Source organism: Octopus bimaculoides, chromosome 1 (genome assembly GCF_046866305.1).
Source record: "Octopus bimaculoides isolate indiv1 chromosome 1, ASM4686630v1, whole genome shotgun sequence".
NCBI classification, from domain to species: domain Eukaryota; kingdom Metazoa; phylum Mollusca; class Cephalopoda; order Octopoda; family Octopodidae; genus Octopus; species Octopus bimaculoides.
This window is the reverse complement of record NC_142928.1, coordinates 156,350,466-156,370,735: the sequence shown is the minus strand read 5'-3', so window position 1 is coordinate 156,370,735 and position 20,270 is coordinate 156,350,466. Positions and strand designations below refer to the sequence as shown.

Here is a 20,270-nt window from a genome sequence, read left to right as displayed (position 1 = left end):
TTCCAACTAGGAATTAAAACTAGGTTACAGTGTCAATTCAATAGAAGTTTGCATCCATTCTGTGACAACAGTTACAAAGAATTGTTAGAGCAAGTAATCATACTGCAAAGTGACAATTCCAGTTGCAGCAATTCAACTATAAAGTAGATGTTAAACAGAATTACACTCCTTTTCTACTCTGTGGCAGGGCTTCTTTGCATGAACTTGTGATTCAGCATTATCCCAAACAATTACCACATATCACATCTGTTGCTAACCAGATCAGACTGAAAGTAAAGGCAATATGTATTCCTTGAGAAAACCAAACACTTGGATTTTATATTTTGATACCTTACAACTGTATCTTCAGTGCTATCAACATCAGTACAGATGAAGATGTATCACACTCACAGCAGGTTATTAAAGCAAACAAAGTGTTCTTCTCAGAAACCAGTTTTCAAATAACTCCAGATAACAGAGATCCTAAATTTGTATGAACCAAGTATCACAGAAATAAAGAAACTGCATACACCAATGCTTGCACTAAGATTTTCATGCAGAACTTGATGTCTCTTCAAGACTGCAAAGCAAGCATTAGTTTCTTGGACTGGCCAACTATTAGGAAGGAAGAACTGAAGTGAAAAAAACTGTAGTTGAATGTCACTTCCTTAGTTGTTGACAAAGAAACTGATAAGACCTAATCATTCGGACAAAACAGAAATCATTTGCATACAGAGAGTACTTAAACAATGATGTCAGAAATTAATTTAAAGACTACAACTTAATCTTTCACCCAATTAAACACCTTCATCAAACTTTTGGGCATCTTTAACAGCACTTGGTTCCAAGTGCTAATAGACCAGGCTTTTGGCTTGAGAATAGCCCATAAGTTGTAGCTTATTCCTCTTTTTCTCTCACTAGTCTCTGATGTCCCACAATTAAAATTAAAAAGCAGATATGGCTGTAGTGTTGCACTTTATCCATAAAAATGATTGACTTAGAATCAGTACATTGCACTAACATATTTCACTTGATTAAATTGCTAGTTGTATAATGATGTTTTTTTTTTTGCTATATATTACTGAAATCAAGAAAAAAAATAACACATGAAAAGTGGGAAAATAAAGCGAGTAATGTGAATTCTGAAGGAGAATGTAAGAAGAGAAATGGAAATATGTAGAAATTATAAATCATCATCATCGGTGACTGAGATAAAAAAAAAAAAAGAACCAAACAAAAGCACTAAGGAGTAAAGATAACTAATTATAAAGTGATGTCTGAGAGAGGGCCTATTATAATTAACAGAGGTAATGGCTCTCTGAACTTTCTCCAACCAGTTCTTATTGTAGCAGCTATACTTTCAGAGTATCTTCTTCCACTACTAATTAGGTCACCTAGATAACAGAAACTATTACTTCTAAGGATCCTCCTGAAAATTAATTAGGAAAAGCATCAGCCTAGATAAGATGCAGTTTGGTTTTGTGTGAGGGCTTACAGGACTAATGAAGAATAAAGCCATGTAAGTGATTTTATACAAGCAGAAGAGAGTATTACTAACCGTTACAATAGTCAATTGCTGTCTGTAGAATACAGCGCTTTTCTACAACAAAACGAGATTGTGCTGATCCTGTATGAACATTTTCTATATCTTCATCTCCCTGGGGCCACCAACCTTGCCACACAAATACTTCATAGTTATTGTCCAGCAAAAACAAGGCTGCAATAAAATGAATTTCAAATAAATATTTAAATTGATGTATTACATCAAGCATGGAATTTTCAAATTGGGCAGAAGCAAAACAATCTAAAATTCTTCATCTTCAAATTAGCAACTACCTTCCTGTTTTGTTTTTATTTAACAGCTTTGCGCAAGTACATCAGCAGATTTAACTTTAATACATATCAATTTAGATTCAACTATTGATAACTGAAATTTTGATGTCTGACATTGTTTAAAGACCAAAAATATGGTGACAACAAATTAGTAAATAAACAGATAAAAATATTTTGAAGAAAAACATGAATAAGATTAATGAAAGTAAATTGCAAGAAAGAAATACAACTGAGCAACTAAAAAAATATTTATTTACTACATTTACTTAAAATGGATTTATTAAACAAAACCTACCAGGTTGAGTAGCATTATAGAGGTCTGATTGCAAGAATGGATATGGTGTGAATGTTTCATTAACACAAGATGGATTCTTCACTTCAGTTACATCAATAACACCAGGAACACTATTAAATTCAAATAGCCTTATTGACCAATCATAGGAATACAGGTGATCTGAAATCATAAGATGAAAATGATTTTTTATCAGAGATATATTCTCACAAAACTTGAGCACTGAACAAATAGAATTAGAAAATTAGGACAATCTTAAAATTATAAATAAAAAGTTTTATTTTTAGATTATGCATAGCCAGAATGTAAATTTCAAAGACTCTTAAAAGTATTTTACACAAAAATATTGAAGAATAAGAATTTTCATGAAAGAAAAGAATTTTAAGACTTACCATTTAAAAGTGACATGTATTGCCTCCTGTCATTTCCAGATAAAATTTTCCAAAATTCTGAAGTTTCTGAACCCTCCTCAAATTGAATGATATTCAAGGAAATATTGGCAGGTAATCCAACTTCAAGTGGATTGCTACAAATTAAAAATGATTTTCCATGATTTAAAACTACCATAGTTATTAATGAGTCATCTGCTAAAATAAATGGGAGAAAAACATTGATGATCTCATTATTCTTTTAGGTGTTTCAGTTGTTTGACTGCAGCCATGCCAGAGCACCGCCTTTAGTCGAACAAATCAACCCCAGGACTTATTCTTTGTAAGCTCAGTACTTATTCTATCAGCCTCTTTTGCCAAACTGCTAAGTTACAGGGATGTAAACACACCAACATTGGCTGTCAAGCGATGGTGGGGGGGACAAACACATACACACAAATACATATATATATATATATATATATATATATATATATATATACGATGGGCTTCTTTCAGTTTCTGTCCACCAAATCCACTCACAAGGCAATAGTAGAAGACACTTGCCCAAGGTGGCACACAGTGAGACTGAACCTGGAACCATGTGGTTGGGAAGCAGGCTTATCATACAGCCACTCCTGTGCCTATTGTTGATTCTTTTTTTTCCCCACCACAGTGTATCTAGAACAACATTATCCAATGAGTTCTTTTTTATTCAAGACAGTATGATGCAATCTGCAGGAAATCTGGCTGCTATTTCCTAAGCAGATAAGAGGTTCCCTCTTTGACTCAAGGCTAGATCAGATGCCTGATACAGATAGTGATGATAAGGAATGTATGATAAAAGTGAACAGTACTAGTTATGTCAAAGACTAGCAAGTACAATATTTACTTCAACAGTGATGCTCATTAATTGGAGAATTTTGAGAAGCCTCATCCAAGTCATTTTAACTTTCCATGCTTACACGGTTCAGATGGGATTTATTGAGGCAGATTTTCTACAGCCAGATGCTCTTCCTGTCACCAACCCCCACCTGTTTCCAGGACATAAATTTGAAGAAGACTGGAAACAAATGACACTGCTTGTATGGCAGTGATGCTTGCTTACAGCTATCACATGATGTCAAGGCAAAAGCACAACTTGAAATCATATGGCTACAAAGCAAACTTCTTAACGACACAGTCATGTCTGTGCCTACATAAAGATTTTTATCTAGTAATTTTTAAAGTTGATTAAACACAAGACGCTGTTATACACATAATACGATATAAAATGCCTAGCATCCAACTGAACTCAGTTTGCGTAAAGGTTACAGTATAATCATTAGAATTGATAAACTAGCGTTGGTTTGTATTAGCAAGATTTAGATAAGAATAAGTGGTGTATATTCTTGTGAAGTAGAAACTTATGTCTCAGTTAGCAACCTTTACTACAAGACAATCTAAAAATGTTAACCGGTAGCAATAAATTTAAGTCATTATTAACTAATATTATCATCTTCCATTGTTAAGACCATTTAGAACTATTACATTAACTTATTTAATCGGAGAGACAGAGATGATTTACTGATAACCTGTCTTCTCAAGAATACATTAGAAAACAGTGAAGATGGGCATTTACTACTGTGTACTCAGTGAAATCAATAGGCAAACAAAATTGCAGTGGGATCTTTGGTATACTCAGAAAGAAATCAGAGTTCACCTGCTCTAAATGTGCAGGTGTAGTTAGTGATAAAAACAACTATGAAAGGAATTCCATCAACAGCCTAGAAAGTTCAATAGATCTAGGTAATCTAATTAGTGTTGGGAATTGCAGCAAAAAAACAGACCTTAGTAGCTACAATAAGGAAGAGGTACAAAGGTGCAGGGAGTTAGTGTTTCTGATAACCAAAAAGGGCTTAGCTTTCTATGTAAGAATACATACTGTATGGAGCAGATTTAAATATTGTGATGCGACATGGTAAGTAGATATGAGCAATGAACTCTAAAGATATATGGAAGCTGGAAAGAAGTGAAGTAGCTATGGTCCATTGTATAAAAGCAGAAAACAATTGAGTTGAGAGGGACTGAGTATTGAAGGCATCATTTGCCTGTAATGGCATTGGCATGTAAAAGGACAATAAGTGCTGGGTAAAAAATTGTTATTTGCAGTTGGTAGAAGATACTTATAGAAAAGAAAACCATCACAAGTAATGAAATCATATCTAAAAATTGCTGAGTTCACAAATAAAGCAACAAAAGACCAAGAGAAGTGACAATATGCAACAGTAGCAGCAGAAACACCTAAACTATGTCACACAAAAAAGTGGACATTGATGATGGCAGCCATGATAACAAACATACAAATAGTGTGATAAACTAAAAGAAAAGAATTCAAGTTAAATTGTGACATAAAGAAACCAAGAACTGAAATGAGTTGTTAGTATAACTATAGTTTTAAGCCCAATTTTTAGATAAAGATTTAAAAATATATTTATATCTATCTTCACTACATTTCAACTGGTCTGAGCTTAAATCCTCATCAGATTATCTTAGGCCAAACCAGTCGAAATGTAGTGTAGAAGTTCTATGCACACATTCACACATTACACTTAATTTAGAAATAAATTCAAATCCAGTCTTGTATTAAGTAGGAATAAGACACCTGATGACACCCAGCAATCAAACTGATCAAAGCATAGCAATAGATGTAAATATTGAAAATGCTTCACCTCTAAAGATGAGATTAATAAATAGCCAAAAAAAGTTTTACTCTAAATAAATTAATCATCTTAAAACATATGGGTACAAAGTGAACCGAGAGGCAGCAATAATTACCTTTTCTGTACATTTGCAACAGCAATCTGTGCCAGTTCTCTTGTATTTGGAGAAGATTTTGACCCGTGCCAAATGAAAACTTTTCCTGTTTGAACATTCAGTAAAATAAAGGAAGACCGGCTTCTTAAGGCTGAGGTGTTTGCAGATTCTAATTCAATAAGGCATATTTCATTACTTTTCTCATTTCTGAGACAGAAGAATTTCCAGGGTTCTTGTGTGTTTGTCTCTTCTTCTTCTCGTTTTCCGACATGAACAATCATCTTACCTCCAAATAAATTCAGGAAACATGGTGGTTCTTTCCCTTCTAATACTCGAACCTAAAATGCAGATTAATTAAATATTAATTTCTCAGTGATTGTATTATAAAAAACAGCAAACATTAATCTCTTAGGGAAGTATATCTCTTCAGGAAATACTTCAAAAAATAAAGTCAAATTTTGATGCTAAATTGGCAGAGTCATTAGAGCATCAGACAGAGAATCTCATGGGAATTATTATGACTTGTATTTTAAATTCAAATTCCATCAAAGCCAACTTTGTTTTTAGGGTTGTGGATGTACAGAATCATTAGGGATCAAATGAAAAGCCTTGCAGTACTTGTTCTGTTTTTATTTTCATTCTAAGTTCAAATCACACTGTAATTTACTTAGGTGGCAGACTTAATTAATTACTTGGTTTAGTTTCATCACCTAATTTTGGGGTGTTTTTAGCAGAGTCCAATGTATAGCAAGCATTTGGGTTCTTCCCTCCCTCCCTCCCTCCAGTTTCAGAGGTTCTGAAAAGAAGCATGAGCACTGCTTATCTCTCTTGTCTAAACAATTAACAAAAATTCTCCTCTTCAAAAATTACTGATTCTCAAAAATTTGTTTTGAATATTTAATGAAAGTAGTAGCTTAATTACTGAAACAGACTTACTTGTGGTCCTCTTTCTTCATCAAGCTCAACAGTCATCAGTGCAGATGCCCCCTTTTCAGTGATAGTAGAGTTTTTACCTTGCCAAAAAAAGTAAGCACATCGCTCACGGCCTACAGTAGACCGTCTAGATCCACTTTTGGCTCCTGAGTAAACAAAAAAAAAAGGTATTATGACTCATATTTCAAATAAATACAATAAAATATGACAGAACTGTATCAAATTATATAATTTAGTAAATTTATTAAACAGTTATTAGTTTATTTGAAAGCAAAAACACTGAAATGACATTACAAAAATTAATATTATTTTGTATATTTAAAGAAGATCTCTCTTTAAGAATATTTTATAAATCACTTCAGTGTATTTAGTGCATTCCTAAAATCAGTGAAAACTAAAATGAAGAAGCAAAAAACTATTTACCTGTAGCTACTATTCTATATTCCCATCTCACAACATATGTATCTCCATCATGAAACTGACCATTGCTGATATAATCTAGTTTATAACGGTCAAACTCAAGAACATGCCACACTGTAACTGCTATCGTTGTTATTTCAAAATGCTGTATGAAACCATCCATGTCTTCATCCCTTAAAAAGAAAATAAACCATTAGGATTTAACATAAGTATTACTGTTGTTACTTGGGAGTATTATTTGTTCGTGACAAACTGTACAATTGAAATCACATGACATGTCTTGAATATGATGAAACTGTCCTCCATGTTTTTGTTGACTGTCAATGACTCACCAGCCAATGAACTGATGCTAAATAATTGTCACAGTGTGCGGATTAAACTAAGTTGTTTATGGCAACTATAGTAAAGCTTTTTTCCTTTAAAAGGGAAGGTTGATCAGTATTTTTATACCTGTTGGCTATAGCAAAATAGACAGTTTACTGGATAAGAGTGGTATATTTGAAGTTAAGTCTTTTCTGTCTGTGAATCACAGTCTTCTTCCACAATCACTTGAAGTAAATGATGAGGACAGAGAGAAAAGTCCTAACTTCTTATAAATCTCATGAAAGACAGTTAAGATTAGTGAGTAGTGTTGATGGATGTGTCAGCTCTCGAGTTTTGTTTGTGGAGGGAAGGCACTTGCTTTTCTGTTAAGAGCAACCAGGATCTATATGGGTTGCCTTGATTTGATCTCTCTGGCTGTCGCATTTTGATATCATTATTATTCATTATATGAAAGTGCTCATAATACATTGCTGTGGTGTAAAAAGCATGTCATACTGTGAAAAAAGGATGGTAAAACTGCAAGAGACAGAGAGAGAGAGAGAGCAAGACAGAGATTCAAACAAATGCTACTGACACATAACACATATGAATGCAACTGGTGCATTTACACATACATACATGAATTAGTTGTGTGTGAGTGTGTGTGTGCACGCACGAGTGCGTAAAAGAGTGGAGATTATTTGTATATGTGCTCACACCATTAGTGTTTATGCATGTACAAGTTTCTGCATGTGCCAATGTGACAATGTGTCATTAGCCAACTCTTTCAGAGCAAGAATGGCTGCAAGTGTTACGGCATTGTATCTCCACTTTATACAATTAACTGTAGAAAAAAAATGTCTATTAGCTTGCAATCTCTCTCAAAAGGCAAGGCATTTAAGTTGATTTAATTCTGAAGACATGCTATGGACATTCAATGTTTACTAATGTCACTATATTCATCTTCATATATTTTATGTGATATATGTTAGAATCAAATACACTTACCAGTGTGTTCCTCTGCCGACATTACTTCCTTCAAGAACCAACAAATAAGGTCCTGGATGAAGTCTCTCAGCTAACTTTTTACCATCATAAGCTACCAAGTCACTGTAATCTGTTTGCTAACAAAATACAAAGAATAAACTAGTAAAAAAAGATTCCTAGTAGCAGTCTTTCAATTCACAAAAACTAAAAATCACCAAAGTCCCACCCACAAGATGAACCAAAAACACATAAAAGGCTTGAAAAACCAAAAGTCTTTACTGTTTGATGAAGCCAACAACTGGAAAAACTTCAAGCTAAATCTAAAAATCTTTGAAGGCCGTACCCCACAATGGTTACAGTACAACAGAAACCAGAATAAAAGACTTTATTTTATAAAATGCATTATTTACTTCTTTCATATCAACCTCAGTCAGTATTAATTCCCAGATGGAAATGATCAAATCTGCTACTTATATATTACATAACAGTAAAATTAAATACTGCCTACTGTGATAAAATACAATTTGTATAGCTACCGGTAAAATATATGTAAAAAAAATTTTTATATTTGAAATAATAAGATATATTTTAAATTAAAAGAAACGATCAAACATCGAAATGAAATTTGGCCCCAATATAAAACTGAGAAGAGAGGCTGAGTCTTATAATTTACTATAGTAAAAAAATAATTAGTTTAAAATTGAGAGAAGATAAATAAAATTTTCTATAAATCTAAATATATTTTAACTAGTCTAGGTGATAGATGCATGAGAAAATTTTTAGATGAAACAAAAAGAACTTGCTAAGCATTTACACTTTCATTCACAGGTAAAAAAAAAATAAATAAATAAAATAGAAATTACAATTTTTAAAATGAATCACTTTTCAACAATCAGGAAAAAAGTGATTTCGGTAACAGGGTTCTAGGGGAGTTAATTGTATGAGTGTGGACAGGTAGGGAATTGAAATAGTTTTCTTTTACATTACAGTATGTCCTAGACCACTTTAAACAACATTGTAGGCTCCTGAGCAAATCAATATGCTCAGCCCTATAGTATTTATTGATTGACAGCAAGCCACAGTATACATAGACCAGAAATGGATCCATAGACCTATGAGGCATCTGGGCAAATACCCAGTGTGCCTATACCTTAAGACAACCCTGAGAATGTCTCACACAGCATAACTACGTACCACTCAATAAATTAAACAAAACTTTCTTGTACTTGGTGTAGTTAACTGAAAAATGCATTATCAGTATCAACAAATGTTCTGGGAAGGCAAATGGGAGTAAGAGGAGAAAATATGCTGAGCTACGGAAGTTATGCCAAAGCAATGGGTAGCAAGCAAAGTATGATCCCACTGAGGGATTTGCAGCCACTCCCTTTGCAGAGCTTATAAATTGCTTGGCATCACAAGGGCAAGTAGGCAGAAGCCATTAAGTTGGTTGTAGAGGCAGCAAGGGTTGCCTCAAGGCGGCCTTAGGTGAGGAAGTGCAAGCCCTGGGAGGGACAGTGCAAACTGGACTCAAGCTGGAGCTTGATGATCCCCCAGCAGGGTTGCCTGGGCGAGGGTATTTGATGTTGAAAGACCCAAAACATCTAATCACTCCAGATTATGTGCAGGTGCATCACAAGATGATGTAAGGAAAAAACTGATGCCTTGAAAACATTTAATTTTCAATTAGTATACTACAAAAATACAAGATCATATTTCACATTGTATAAATATTCTTACCTTTGTTGTATTTTTGTCTAGGCTCTTCACTTTAATCAGTCGAGTGGAATCAGGCCAATCAGCAAATTTGTCTCGAAAAGCTATAGTTTCCATATTTTCATTGACTTTGCCAAATATAGCCCAGTTGGGGCGGCTACATTTGTCACTCTCTAAACCATCTTCTGTAGATACTGAAATCAAAAATATATTTTTTTAAAGTCACCATTCACAGCATTCCCTTCTGTTCCTATCTCTAACCATTTGTCACCTTTCTTTCACACTTATGTAAAATTACCTACCCACCAACCCTTTCCAATCTACTATCAGTATTCTCTCTTATTCTCACCTTCTTGTAGTTTGAGGTTTCACCCTGACACCTCATCATCACCATGTCTTTTCATTCTTTCCAGCTAGGTTAACCATGCATCTCCTCTATGGCAAGACACCTGTTCCTGCCCATCTGTCATACTTTAATTTCTCAATGCCTGGCATAAAGTCACCTCTCTCAATACTACACCCTCACTCAGTAGTGGTGTCTTGTCTTGTGAGTCATTTGTTGACCTTACAAGTGCTAGTTCCATGAAAAAAGCACTCAGTGCACTTTGTAAAGTGGTGGGTATTAAGAAGGGCATCCAGCCTTAAAATCCATGCCAAAACAGTCATTGAAGCTCAACACAATTTTCTGGCTTTGAGACTCTGTTGAACCATCCAATCCATTTCAATGAGGAGGAAGAGGATGACAATGAAGGAAATGTTATTTCAGCTAGATATTCTTATGAAGTACTGAACCGTTATAATAAAGTGAAGTATGTTCTTTATGTTACAATCAAGTAACTAAAGCTAGTAGAATGGTGTGTTTACTTAATCTTGAACTCAAGACCAAGAGGGTCAGTAATCTACCACAAAGATGATTTTAATTTAATTGGTGAGAAAACTGGAAAATTTATAACAATCTGTATTGAAATATGAAATTACAATTTGCTACTAAAATATGGAATAACAAAATATTGCTAAAATGGTTTTAAAATAAAAGTGTTTTGATTCATACATCTTATAGGAGACAACTGATTTATTACTGCAGACTCATAATTGTAGCCTTTGTTCCAAAGCTGCTGAGCAAGTTCAAGTCCCAGCTTTTTCTTTAAAGGTGTGGCTTTCTTTCCTTGCCAGACATACAATTCACAGCCAAAATCAAAGACTAGTACCTGAAACAAAATTTGAATATATGTAAGCTCATAGTGTATACATAGTAACAATCATCTGAAGATAATATTAGTTTAGCTATTGGAATTGCTAAATTGAAAAATGTAAGTTTTATTTATCAAGTAGTCATCTATTGTTGCTATAACTCTAACAACACAAAATAACAGCTGCTATGTTTTCAATATTAATGAAACAACATAATTTAGGACTAATTCTGGCCAAAAATATCAGATTGAGCATTAATCTAACTTGTATGATTTTCCAGCACATGCACAAATATATGTGGATACATGTAACTACATACATGTTCACAGAAATGCACATACATGGACATATGCAATTACACAACTATGCACACAAACATACATACACACACACACAAAACAGAACTATTAATTTATAAACAATAATCAAAGATCAGTTGAAAAAGAATAGTGACAGAAATTTACATAAATGTTGGGAAAATTGAAGAGCACGGATTTGAAAAGAAGACCAGTGATGTTATTTTACAAAAATTCAGTCAAGGAAATGAGTTTATAGATAAAAAGATAAAATAATAATATTGGTTAAGTACATTATAAAACAAACTGCCAGGTAAAATTCTATATAAAACCATTAGTTAGGGAAATTATAAGAATAGAGGAAACATCCAAATTAGTGTTCTAACCTGTTATTGCAATGTATGGAATAATGAGCTACAGGGAACATTTTCAATTGAAATAATAAATGTGAAAACTCACAAAGTACTTCAAAAGACAATGACAGCAAACATTTAGATAAATAGTTAGAGCAACAATTTTTTAATGAGGTATGTAAACTAACTTCATTGCTCTTCAACATTTCATGTTTTGGAGAATCTCCCCAGTATTCTTCATATGGTTTCAAGCAATTCTTTTCAATCTTATAGATCATATTTGTATTAATTATAGCATTTTCATATACTTCATCTTCATCAGGAGGTCCGCACTCTGAAAAACGAGACAGACCAAGTTTTAATAGATTAATTTGAATATTATTGTGGGCAAAAATACAGCTAAAACATGTGACTTTAATAATATTTACAGTAAAGAATTTTAATTATCATCACATATATTGAAACTATAATGTTATAAACTTCAATTCTTGTGAATGATCATAAGAATTACTTTATCCCACCAATAAAGAGTGATGCAAGGGTGTATGACCTTACAATCTTTTAGAATTTATCCCTTATACTTCTCTACAATAGTAAATAACAATTATAAATCTATAGAAAAATACATGCAAAATTTTATCTATGAAAGGGGGATGTTCAGCAAAAACTGACTGAAAATTGTACTGAAACATACAATTCATGTTGCAATCAATAAATATATGAGATAGTTATACAGAATACAAGGATATATCTTTGGATTAAATTTACTGATAGAAGGCAAGAGGGTGAATTAAGTCCAAGAATTGCAGGTGCTGGTGCAGTAATGCACCAGCTTCAGCAGTCAGTCATGAGAAAAAGGAAGGTAAGTGTAAAAGCTAAACTCATGATCTTCCAATTTGATGTCCAACTTTATCTATGGTTATGAATCTTGGGTAATGACTGAAAGAACTTGATTGCAAAGACAAGTAACCAAAATAGAGTTCCTCCAAAGGATCTTTGAAGTAACATTACTTGAAAAAGTGTGTGTAGCTTGGTGACCAGAGAGGCACTCCAAGCAGAGCTGCTATTTCTCCAAATTGAGAGATCTCAGCTTTGATACTATGGACATGTGGTAAGAATGTTTAGAGAAAAGATCACTGGACAAGTTTTATAGGGAAAAGCAACTAGCATGAGATCCAGTAGTAGGCCAAGAGTAAGATGATTGGATAACATCCATAAGCGCAGTTGGCCTCACTTGAGATCCAGTTGGATCAATTGGAAAGGGTTGCTTCTGACAGACCCAATAGATGTCATGCTTGAGGGCTCTGCCCCAACAATCTTCCCAGGAATAAGTGAGTGAAGAAGATGAGATGAGATATGCAAATATAATCACTGAATCATACACTAAATTACAGATTCCTTAGGGAGGAAAAACGTCTATAGTGAAAATATTCTACAACAGTTTTCAAAACAATGCATTCTTTTTCTCACTCTTAAACAGGAAACTTTTTACAAGATAATATATCTTTCTATTTTTCTTGTATATATTAGACAACATTTGTAAAGAATGTTAAAACTATTGAGATATGTCTCAGTTACTTATAAAAACGTTATGAGATGAGTAATAAAAAACATTCTTCAAAAACTGAAACCCTAAAAGTTCATGCGTTTAAATTAGTAACAGTGGAAAGTATATGAGAGAGAAACAACTGCTCTGATTTTTGGAATATGAGGAGAATTTGTGGCTTGAATAAGGTGAGAAGCTGCAATCTCATATTCATTTCAAATTTTGGCACAAGGCCAGCAATTTTGGGGAAGGGATAAATCAATTACATTGATTCCAATGCTCAACTGCTATTTATTTTATCAACCCTGAAAGTATGAAAGGCAAAGTCGACCTTAGTGGAATTTGAAATCAGAACATAAAGATGGACAAATGCCACTAAGCATTTTGTTTAGTGTGCTAATGATTCAGCCAGCTCACTGTTGCAATTTAGTATTAATAACTACCTAAACAAGTTCTAGAAAAAAAATGTAGTTGTGTCATATTTTTCAAATCCATACTTTTGTCAGATTTAATGAGAAAGGATAAGGACTATTAGGAAAAGAGTATTCTGGGAACTGTTCCAACCAATATCAACATAAGAAAATCCTGTTCAGTAAATGGAAGTGATAGAATTCTAAGTATTCAGAATTTCTTTAAAAGATGGTATTTTTCAACATAAATCATACCTTGACAATCATCCTCAGAGCCTTGCAGTAAATTCCAAAATACAGGACTTGATACTTTCTTGCTGTCGATCATCACAAATGGTGCTGAAGATCTATAGCCAAGATCTTTTTTCTGTTGAACATGGGTAGCTATATCTGCAGACTAAAACGAAAGTAAAATAAATATATAAGATTATACCGTATTTTTTTATAAATATTTTCATGAATGTCATGAATAATAAGCTATTCCTGTAGTCTTTGTAGTGTACAGTTTTATTTTTCCAACACACTTTCTTTTTCAAAGCTTTTCTAGAAGTTTAGAGATACTGATTACATAGAATCAAAGAAATAAATAAGTCACAATAATCATCTTAAGAGGTTTAAAATCAGTCTTTATAGCTTATGTAATTATTTAAATGTGGAGGCGCAATGGCCCAGTGGTTAGGGCAGTGGATTCGCAGTCATAGGATCGCGGTTTCAATTCCTAGACCAGGCGTTGTGAGTGCTTATTGAGCGAAAACACCTAAAGCTCCACGAGGCTCCGGCAGGGGATGGTGGCAAACCCTGCTGTACTCTTTCACCACAACTTTCTCTCACTCTTACTTCCTGTTTCTGTTGTGCCTGTATTTCAAAGGGCCAGCCTTGTCACACTGTCACGCTGAATATCCCCGAGAACTACGTTAAGGGTACAAGTGTCTGTGGAGTGGTCAGCTACTTGCACGTTAATTTCACGAGCAGGTTGTTCCGTTGATCAGAACAACTGAAACCCTCGACATCGTAAGCGACGGAGTGCCAACAACAACAACAATTATTTAAATAATGGAGCTATTCAATAATTCACACCTAGCAATAATATCACTTTCAAAACTTATTTCCAAAAAGTTACTAATAATTTCAAAATCATAACATAAATTATGTTGAAACAAGCAATAAAAAGACAAACCAGTAGTTCAAATGTAATTATTGTGCTCTTCTTCGTTAAAAAACATTAAACACACCATTCTCCACACTTTGATGATTTGGAGAATGAAGGGTACACTAAATGCTTACCATACAATACAGTTAATACTATTAATACTATATACAAAAGTATTGCAATACCTCTAGATACCCCCAATACAAGTTTACCTCTACTAGACACTGATTTATAGACAGAAAACTTACTCATCAATACATCATAAAAACCTGACATAAAATACATGACGCAGAGTCTATGACCCTTGGTGAGAACATTGTTAACTACAACACACTTGCTTCTGTTGGAAACTGCCAACATCAAAACATCTTAATGACAAACTTCATAAGAATAATGAAAATGCAACGAGAATGTAACATTCAAAAGTGGCACTCAGATTGGTGCAGGATGGGGATGAATGCAATGGGGAGTGTGTGAAAGCTGTGGTGAGGATGGTGAAAGTGTGAGGGAAGGAAATAGAGATGGGGAGATGAGACAAACATTACAAAACTCAACTGACCTCACCTTGGATGTTGGATAAATTATATTAATGCTAGAGAGGCTTCTGAATCACTGTTTATATATGCACACACACACACACACATGCACAAACTGTTGCTGTTATCACAATCATGATCACCACCATCATCATCATGTCCTTTTTTTCCAACAGAACATGTTGCTATTTGTCACATTCTTTTCACATCTTTTATGAGATTCATCATCCTGACATCAGCTTTTACCACTTCTACCTCTGTCTCCATTAGACTGTCTCTTCTACAGTTTACCTATCCAGTCCTCCAAGTACCTCATATGACTGTATCAATGTGGTTTCCATTCATGCAAACTACAATGGGTTCCTCTCATATTTTATTTATCTTTCAACTCATTTGTACCACATCATGCATGCATATTAACAGCATAGAGCCAGTGGGCCAGGTTTGTTTCATTCCTCTCCAACCTCTGTACATCCTCCATATTCAGTGCCCATGTCTCACCACGATGCAGCATAATACTTCAAACACAAGGAACAGACATTCTACTTTTTATTCAAAGAGAGAAACCTCTTATTGCTAGCAGAGTTGATAACATCCTGAACTTTTTCCACCCAGTTCTTATTCTGGTTACTATGCTTTCAGAGCACCCACTTCCACTACTGATTAGGTTGCCAAGACAACAGAAATTATCAATAGAAACTACTACTGAACTTTCCAAGCATTGAAAATAATTTTACTACTGCACTGACAAACTGCCTGAGATCCCAGTACACCTCTTGTGCACCCACATGTACGCACACTAGCTATAAAGTTACAATGAGATTTAGATAAAATAATCAATTAAACATTTTGCTTTGATGAGGAATTAGTATGTTTGTCTTCACTAGGTTTTCCTTTGTTGAAAAAAAATATGAAATGGTTTAGGCAGTTACTAGCTCACCATATTTATTAAAAAAGTAAAAAAAATCTTATTTGAAATTTTATTTGCAACGTCATTATATCACTTAAATAGAAACAACAATATGAATAAAATGTTTCCTTTACCTTAGCTTTTTCAATGACATTGGTGAATTCTCCTGCCCAGTTAATGACTTTATCTGGCGTTACTAGAACATAACAGTCTCCATGGTTCACAGATTTGGCACATGGCTCAACTAGTCTAGTCTGAACATGCCGCCGACCTTTAATATAGAATGAAAGTAGTGCATTTACAATAGTTTCTAGTCTTTCATCATCATCATCGTTTAACGTCCGCTTTCCATGCTAGCATGGGTTGGACGATTGAAACAATTATTTGTCTGAGGCTAGTATATGCATTAGGGATTTAATTACATGAACAACTGGTTAAAAGGTTTTGTTATATAATTACATAACTAATAAAATAAACCCAGCATCAGAGGAAAACGACATTGAACCTGCATCAACAGAAATCATTAAATAAAATTCACAAATATGGTTAAGCTTGTGTGCCATGGTGGAAATGTAGACATTAGATGCAGGTATATCTGTGTGGTTAAGAAGTTCACTTCACAAAGACATGGTTTGGAGTTTAATCCCACTGCACAGTATCTTGGTCAAGTGTCTTCTGTTGTAGCTCTAGGCCAACCAATGCCTTGTGAGTGAATTTGGTACATAGAAACCAAGTGGAAGTCTGTCAAATGTGTGTGTGTGTGTGTGTGTGTGTGTGCATGTGCATGAATGCAAGCATACACACATTTGTGTGCACACATGCACATATGTATATTTGCGTTTTTGTTTTTGCCTTTCACTGTTTGACAACCATGTTGGTTTGTTAATGTCTCCAAAACTTAGTGGTTCAACAAAAAGAGATTGATAGTATAAGTAACACACTTAAAAGTACTAGGAACAATTTGATCAACTAAACTCCTCAAAATGGTGCTTCAACATAGCCTTAGCTGAAAGACTGAAACAAATAAAAGATAGCTGAATCTATGTCTCTATGATAGTATGTTAACTTATTGACATTGTGAACACTAAATACTTATTAGCTTTGATAGCATATAAGTATAGCAAACTGTGTGTATGTGCTTTTTATCCCTATACCCCTTAAAAAAGCAATATGAAGCAATGTGACGTAGAAGTATACCGCTAACATACAAGTCTGCAGCACAGTTTTGATTCCTGGGTGTTGCTATTTCACTTCACTAACACTGCTTATGCCCTGGGAAAAGGCATGAAAATCACACAATCTCATCACATTTAAATCTGAGAGTTTGTAGTGACGTAAGAAATCAATATTTCACTAGCTGCTTTCATTATCAACTTACATTTGTGTTAGCTAAAGAGACATTAATGTTGATAGAAATTACATATTTACAGCTGTTACCTCATTGTAGGTTCAAGCTGTGACCACTGTTTGAAGTGACTCATCTAATTTCGATAAAGTCGGCTTCTAAATATTCCCATCTAACATTTGGATGAAAAGTAGTAAACCAATGATCAGTGTCAAGATTTTCACCTATTTTCAGAAATAGCTTGTTTTCAGTTAGGATTTTCTAATAACAAAACTGTATATCAATACATAAATAAAATACAAAAACTAAGAAATTCATCAAAAGCTTTAACCTACTTTCAAAAGATTTTTTTCAAGAAAATAAATTCTACCATCTTTTTATGAAAAAAAATCTCTATATATTTTGAAAGATTAAATCAACTGCAAAATAAAATGTTTCATTTGCATATTTACAAAATAATAAAAATTTCATGAGACAATATCAATATAAATTAAATAGGGAAACTTAACACTGATTTCAAGTTTTGGCACAAGGCCAGCAATTTTGGGGGAGGTGTAGGTCAATTAAATCAACTTCAGTGTTCAACTGGTACTTATTTTATTAACCCTGAAAGGATGAAAGGCAAAGTTGACCTCAGCGGAATTTGAACTCAGAATGTAAAGACAGGTGAAATGCTGCTAAGCATTTTGCCCAGCATGCTAACAATTCTGCCAGCTTACTGCCTAAAGAAACTGTTAATATTAAAATAGCATTTCTAACCTTTAATTTGGAATAACATAATTGGTTTGTATGGTAGATAGCGGTTGGTTCCAGGAGTTGGGTTTGAAGTATCAGTTTTTCTTAGTTCAATTTTAGAAAAGTTTTCTTTGCTGGCAAGTCCAGCTAAAGCTGCTTCTGCAAATCCAGCGTCCTTACTAACTGAAAACAAAATGACAATAAGAGATTCAGAATCTATAAAGGAGAATAGTGTGTAAATATCTTTAATTCTATAACAATTTATCTGTAATATTTTATATTATGAAATATGTTGGCTTTTCACTCAAACTCAGCATAAATAGACTGTTTACTTTTCATTCCATCATTTTCTTGTTAAACTTAATAACACTGCCTTCCCATTCTTTGTCCTTGTCCATATATACATTTTGTGTTTTGAAAAGCAAAATACTTCTTTGTCATTATAAATCCATAACTTTTATGAATTTACAAAATTTCCAATTGATTTTCTCCTCTTGCCACTCCAGCTCTCTCTCATACACATACACATACACACACACACACACACATAGAAATGCAAATATTGTTTTGATAATGATAATATAATCTTCATGTGGAACAATTTCTCATCAGAAATTTTTTGTACCATCAAATGTTAAACCTGAAAAAAATGTTTATAAGTTATGTTAAATACCTTATCATTGCAAAAAATAGAAATTGCTAAATTAGTACCAGACTTAAAAAAAAATTAGTACTGAAGTCAATACAGTACCATGCAAAATTCTTTGGCTTTTTAAACTATTGTAAATTTCTACTAATTGCTAACTTGTAAGTGGACGTTTTGCATTGTGTTTTTTAAAGATGAAACATTGGTCCTGTTGGAGTCATTTCTATACCTAATCGTTATATATGCTGTATAACTGACTCAAACCCTTTTAGGTAGTGCTTCAGAAAGGCTGCAGCCAAATGACTAAAACAAGCAAAAGAGTTTATATATTCTTTCAGGAAGTTCATATATTCTTTAAATTATTTTTAGCTGATTGCTTCTAATTTAACATCTAAATACTTTAGTAATACATTTCAGAGCAATGAGTACATAAAGTGAATGTACAACAGCTGTAAAAATAAAAATTTAAGTTAAAAAAATGCAATTAGAGTAATAAATAAATTCAGTTGCAGGATATACTTTAAATATTATTTTGCTGTTACTGCTAAATGTAACTAATTGGGGAGTTTCCATATGGTTGTTCAACCTGCTACAAAATAACAGTCAAATTTCTCTCAAATCACAGCCAACGTCTTAATAAAAGGATGTAATTGTCACAGCTGGAATACTTTTGATCAAAGGTCTCACTGATCTGGGACTAAACAACTGTTACTTCTCTTTGTTATACTCACTGATTTCTTTTTTTATTCTCTTCATTTCCATCTCGGCAATATTTGTTTTATATTCTTGGTACTCTTTTTTTTCAAGATTTACTGAACGTGATTTTAATGGATTCTTGCTACGGGCTTGTACATTCTTTTTGGGCCTGGCTTTCATATTGTGCAACAATCTATAAAAAAAAAATTACATAACTAAATATTTGCATAGTACAAAGCTCAAGCCTAAATATTGTGTTTAAATTATATTCAATTTATAATTAATATCCCAATTCGTGAACAATTATGCTGATGATTACATGTTTCCCTTGGAACAATCGTCAGTTCATTGCATTTCTGACAGTGAGAGTGAAAAGAGAGAGGTATAAATAAATCAGTTACTGTAAAAACTGTTTTACTTACAATTTCTGTGAATCTCTAAATATTGCATCAAAATCTTCAACATTTAAATCTAAGGTCTCAGTTTCATCTAAAACATTGGTACTGCAACCAAAGAACTGATGAAGTCCTTCTGATGTCATATCAGGTAGGTGTACAACTGAGTTGACATTCTTTTCCTCTTCCTCAATGTCAATGTGTTTGTCTGGTAATAAAAATTAGAATTAGTCAAGAACAAACACAAAAATACAATATTTTGCTAAGTTTTGTGGTGTGTATGTGAATGTATGTGTGTGTGTATTGTTTAGAACATGTATAAATACTGAATTGAAAACAATTTTTAATTTAATCTTTATTTGAAAACAAGTGATTTAAGATATTTTTGTAAATGATTCTTGACAGCGTCCTTGTTAACCATATGCACCATACGCTAC

General features: G+C 33.5%; 1 protein-coding gene across 30 annotated transcripts in view; it reads right to left on the bottom strand.

Moving 5' to 3' along the window:
• Positions 1-20,270, bottom strand: part of LOC106868432 (uncharacterized) — a 266,695-nt gene that overhangs the window by 3,312 nt on the left and 243,113 nt on the right. For all 30 annotated transcript variants that reach the window (XM_089360655.1, XM_089360688.1, XM_089360725.1 and 27 more), the window contains 15 exons: positions 19,861-20,041; positions 19,474-19,631; positions 18,121-18,279; positions 16,151-16,287; positions 13,676-13,817; positions 11,653-11,798; positions 10,676-10,832; positions 9,649-9,818; positions 7,933-8,048; positions 6,625-6,794; positions 6,205-6,347; positions 5,290-5,606; positions 2,497-2,630; positions 2,108-2,266; positions 1,538-1,696 (listed from right to left, as the gene is read on the bottom strand). In XM_089360655.1, the coding sequence (XP_089216781.1) occupies positions 1,538-1,696; positions 2,108-2,266; positions 2,497-2,630; positions 5,290-5,606; positions 6,205-6,347; positions 6,625-6,794; positions 7,933-8,048; positions 9,649-9,818; positions 10,676-10,832; positions 11,653-11,798; positions 13,676-13,817; positions 16,151-16,287; positions 18,121-18,279; positions 19,474-19,631; positions 19,861-20,041 (2,448 nt within the window). The remainder of the gene's footprint in view (positions 1-1,537; positions 1,697-2,107; positions 2,267-2,496; positions 2,631-5,289; positions 5,607-6,204; positions 6,348-6,624; positions 6,795-7,932; positions 8,049-9,648; positions 9,819-10,675; positions 10,833-11,652; positions 11,799-13,675; positions 13,818-16,150; positions 16,288-18,120; positions 18,280-19,473; positions 19,632-19,860; positions 20,042-20,270) is intronic.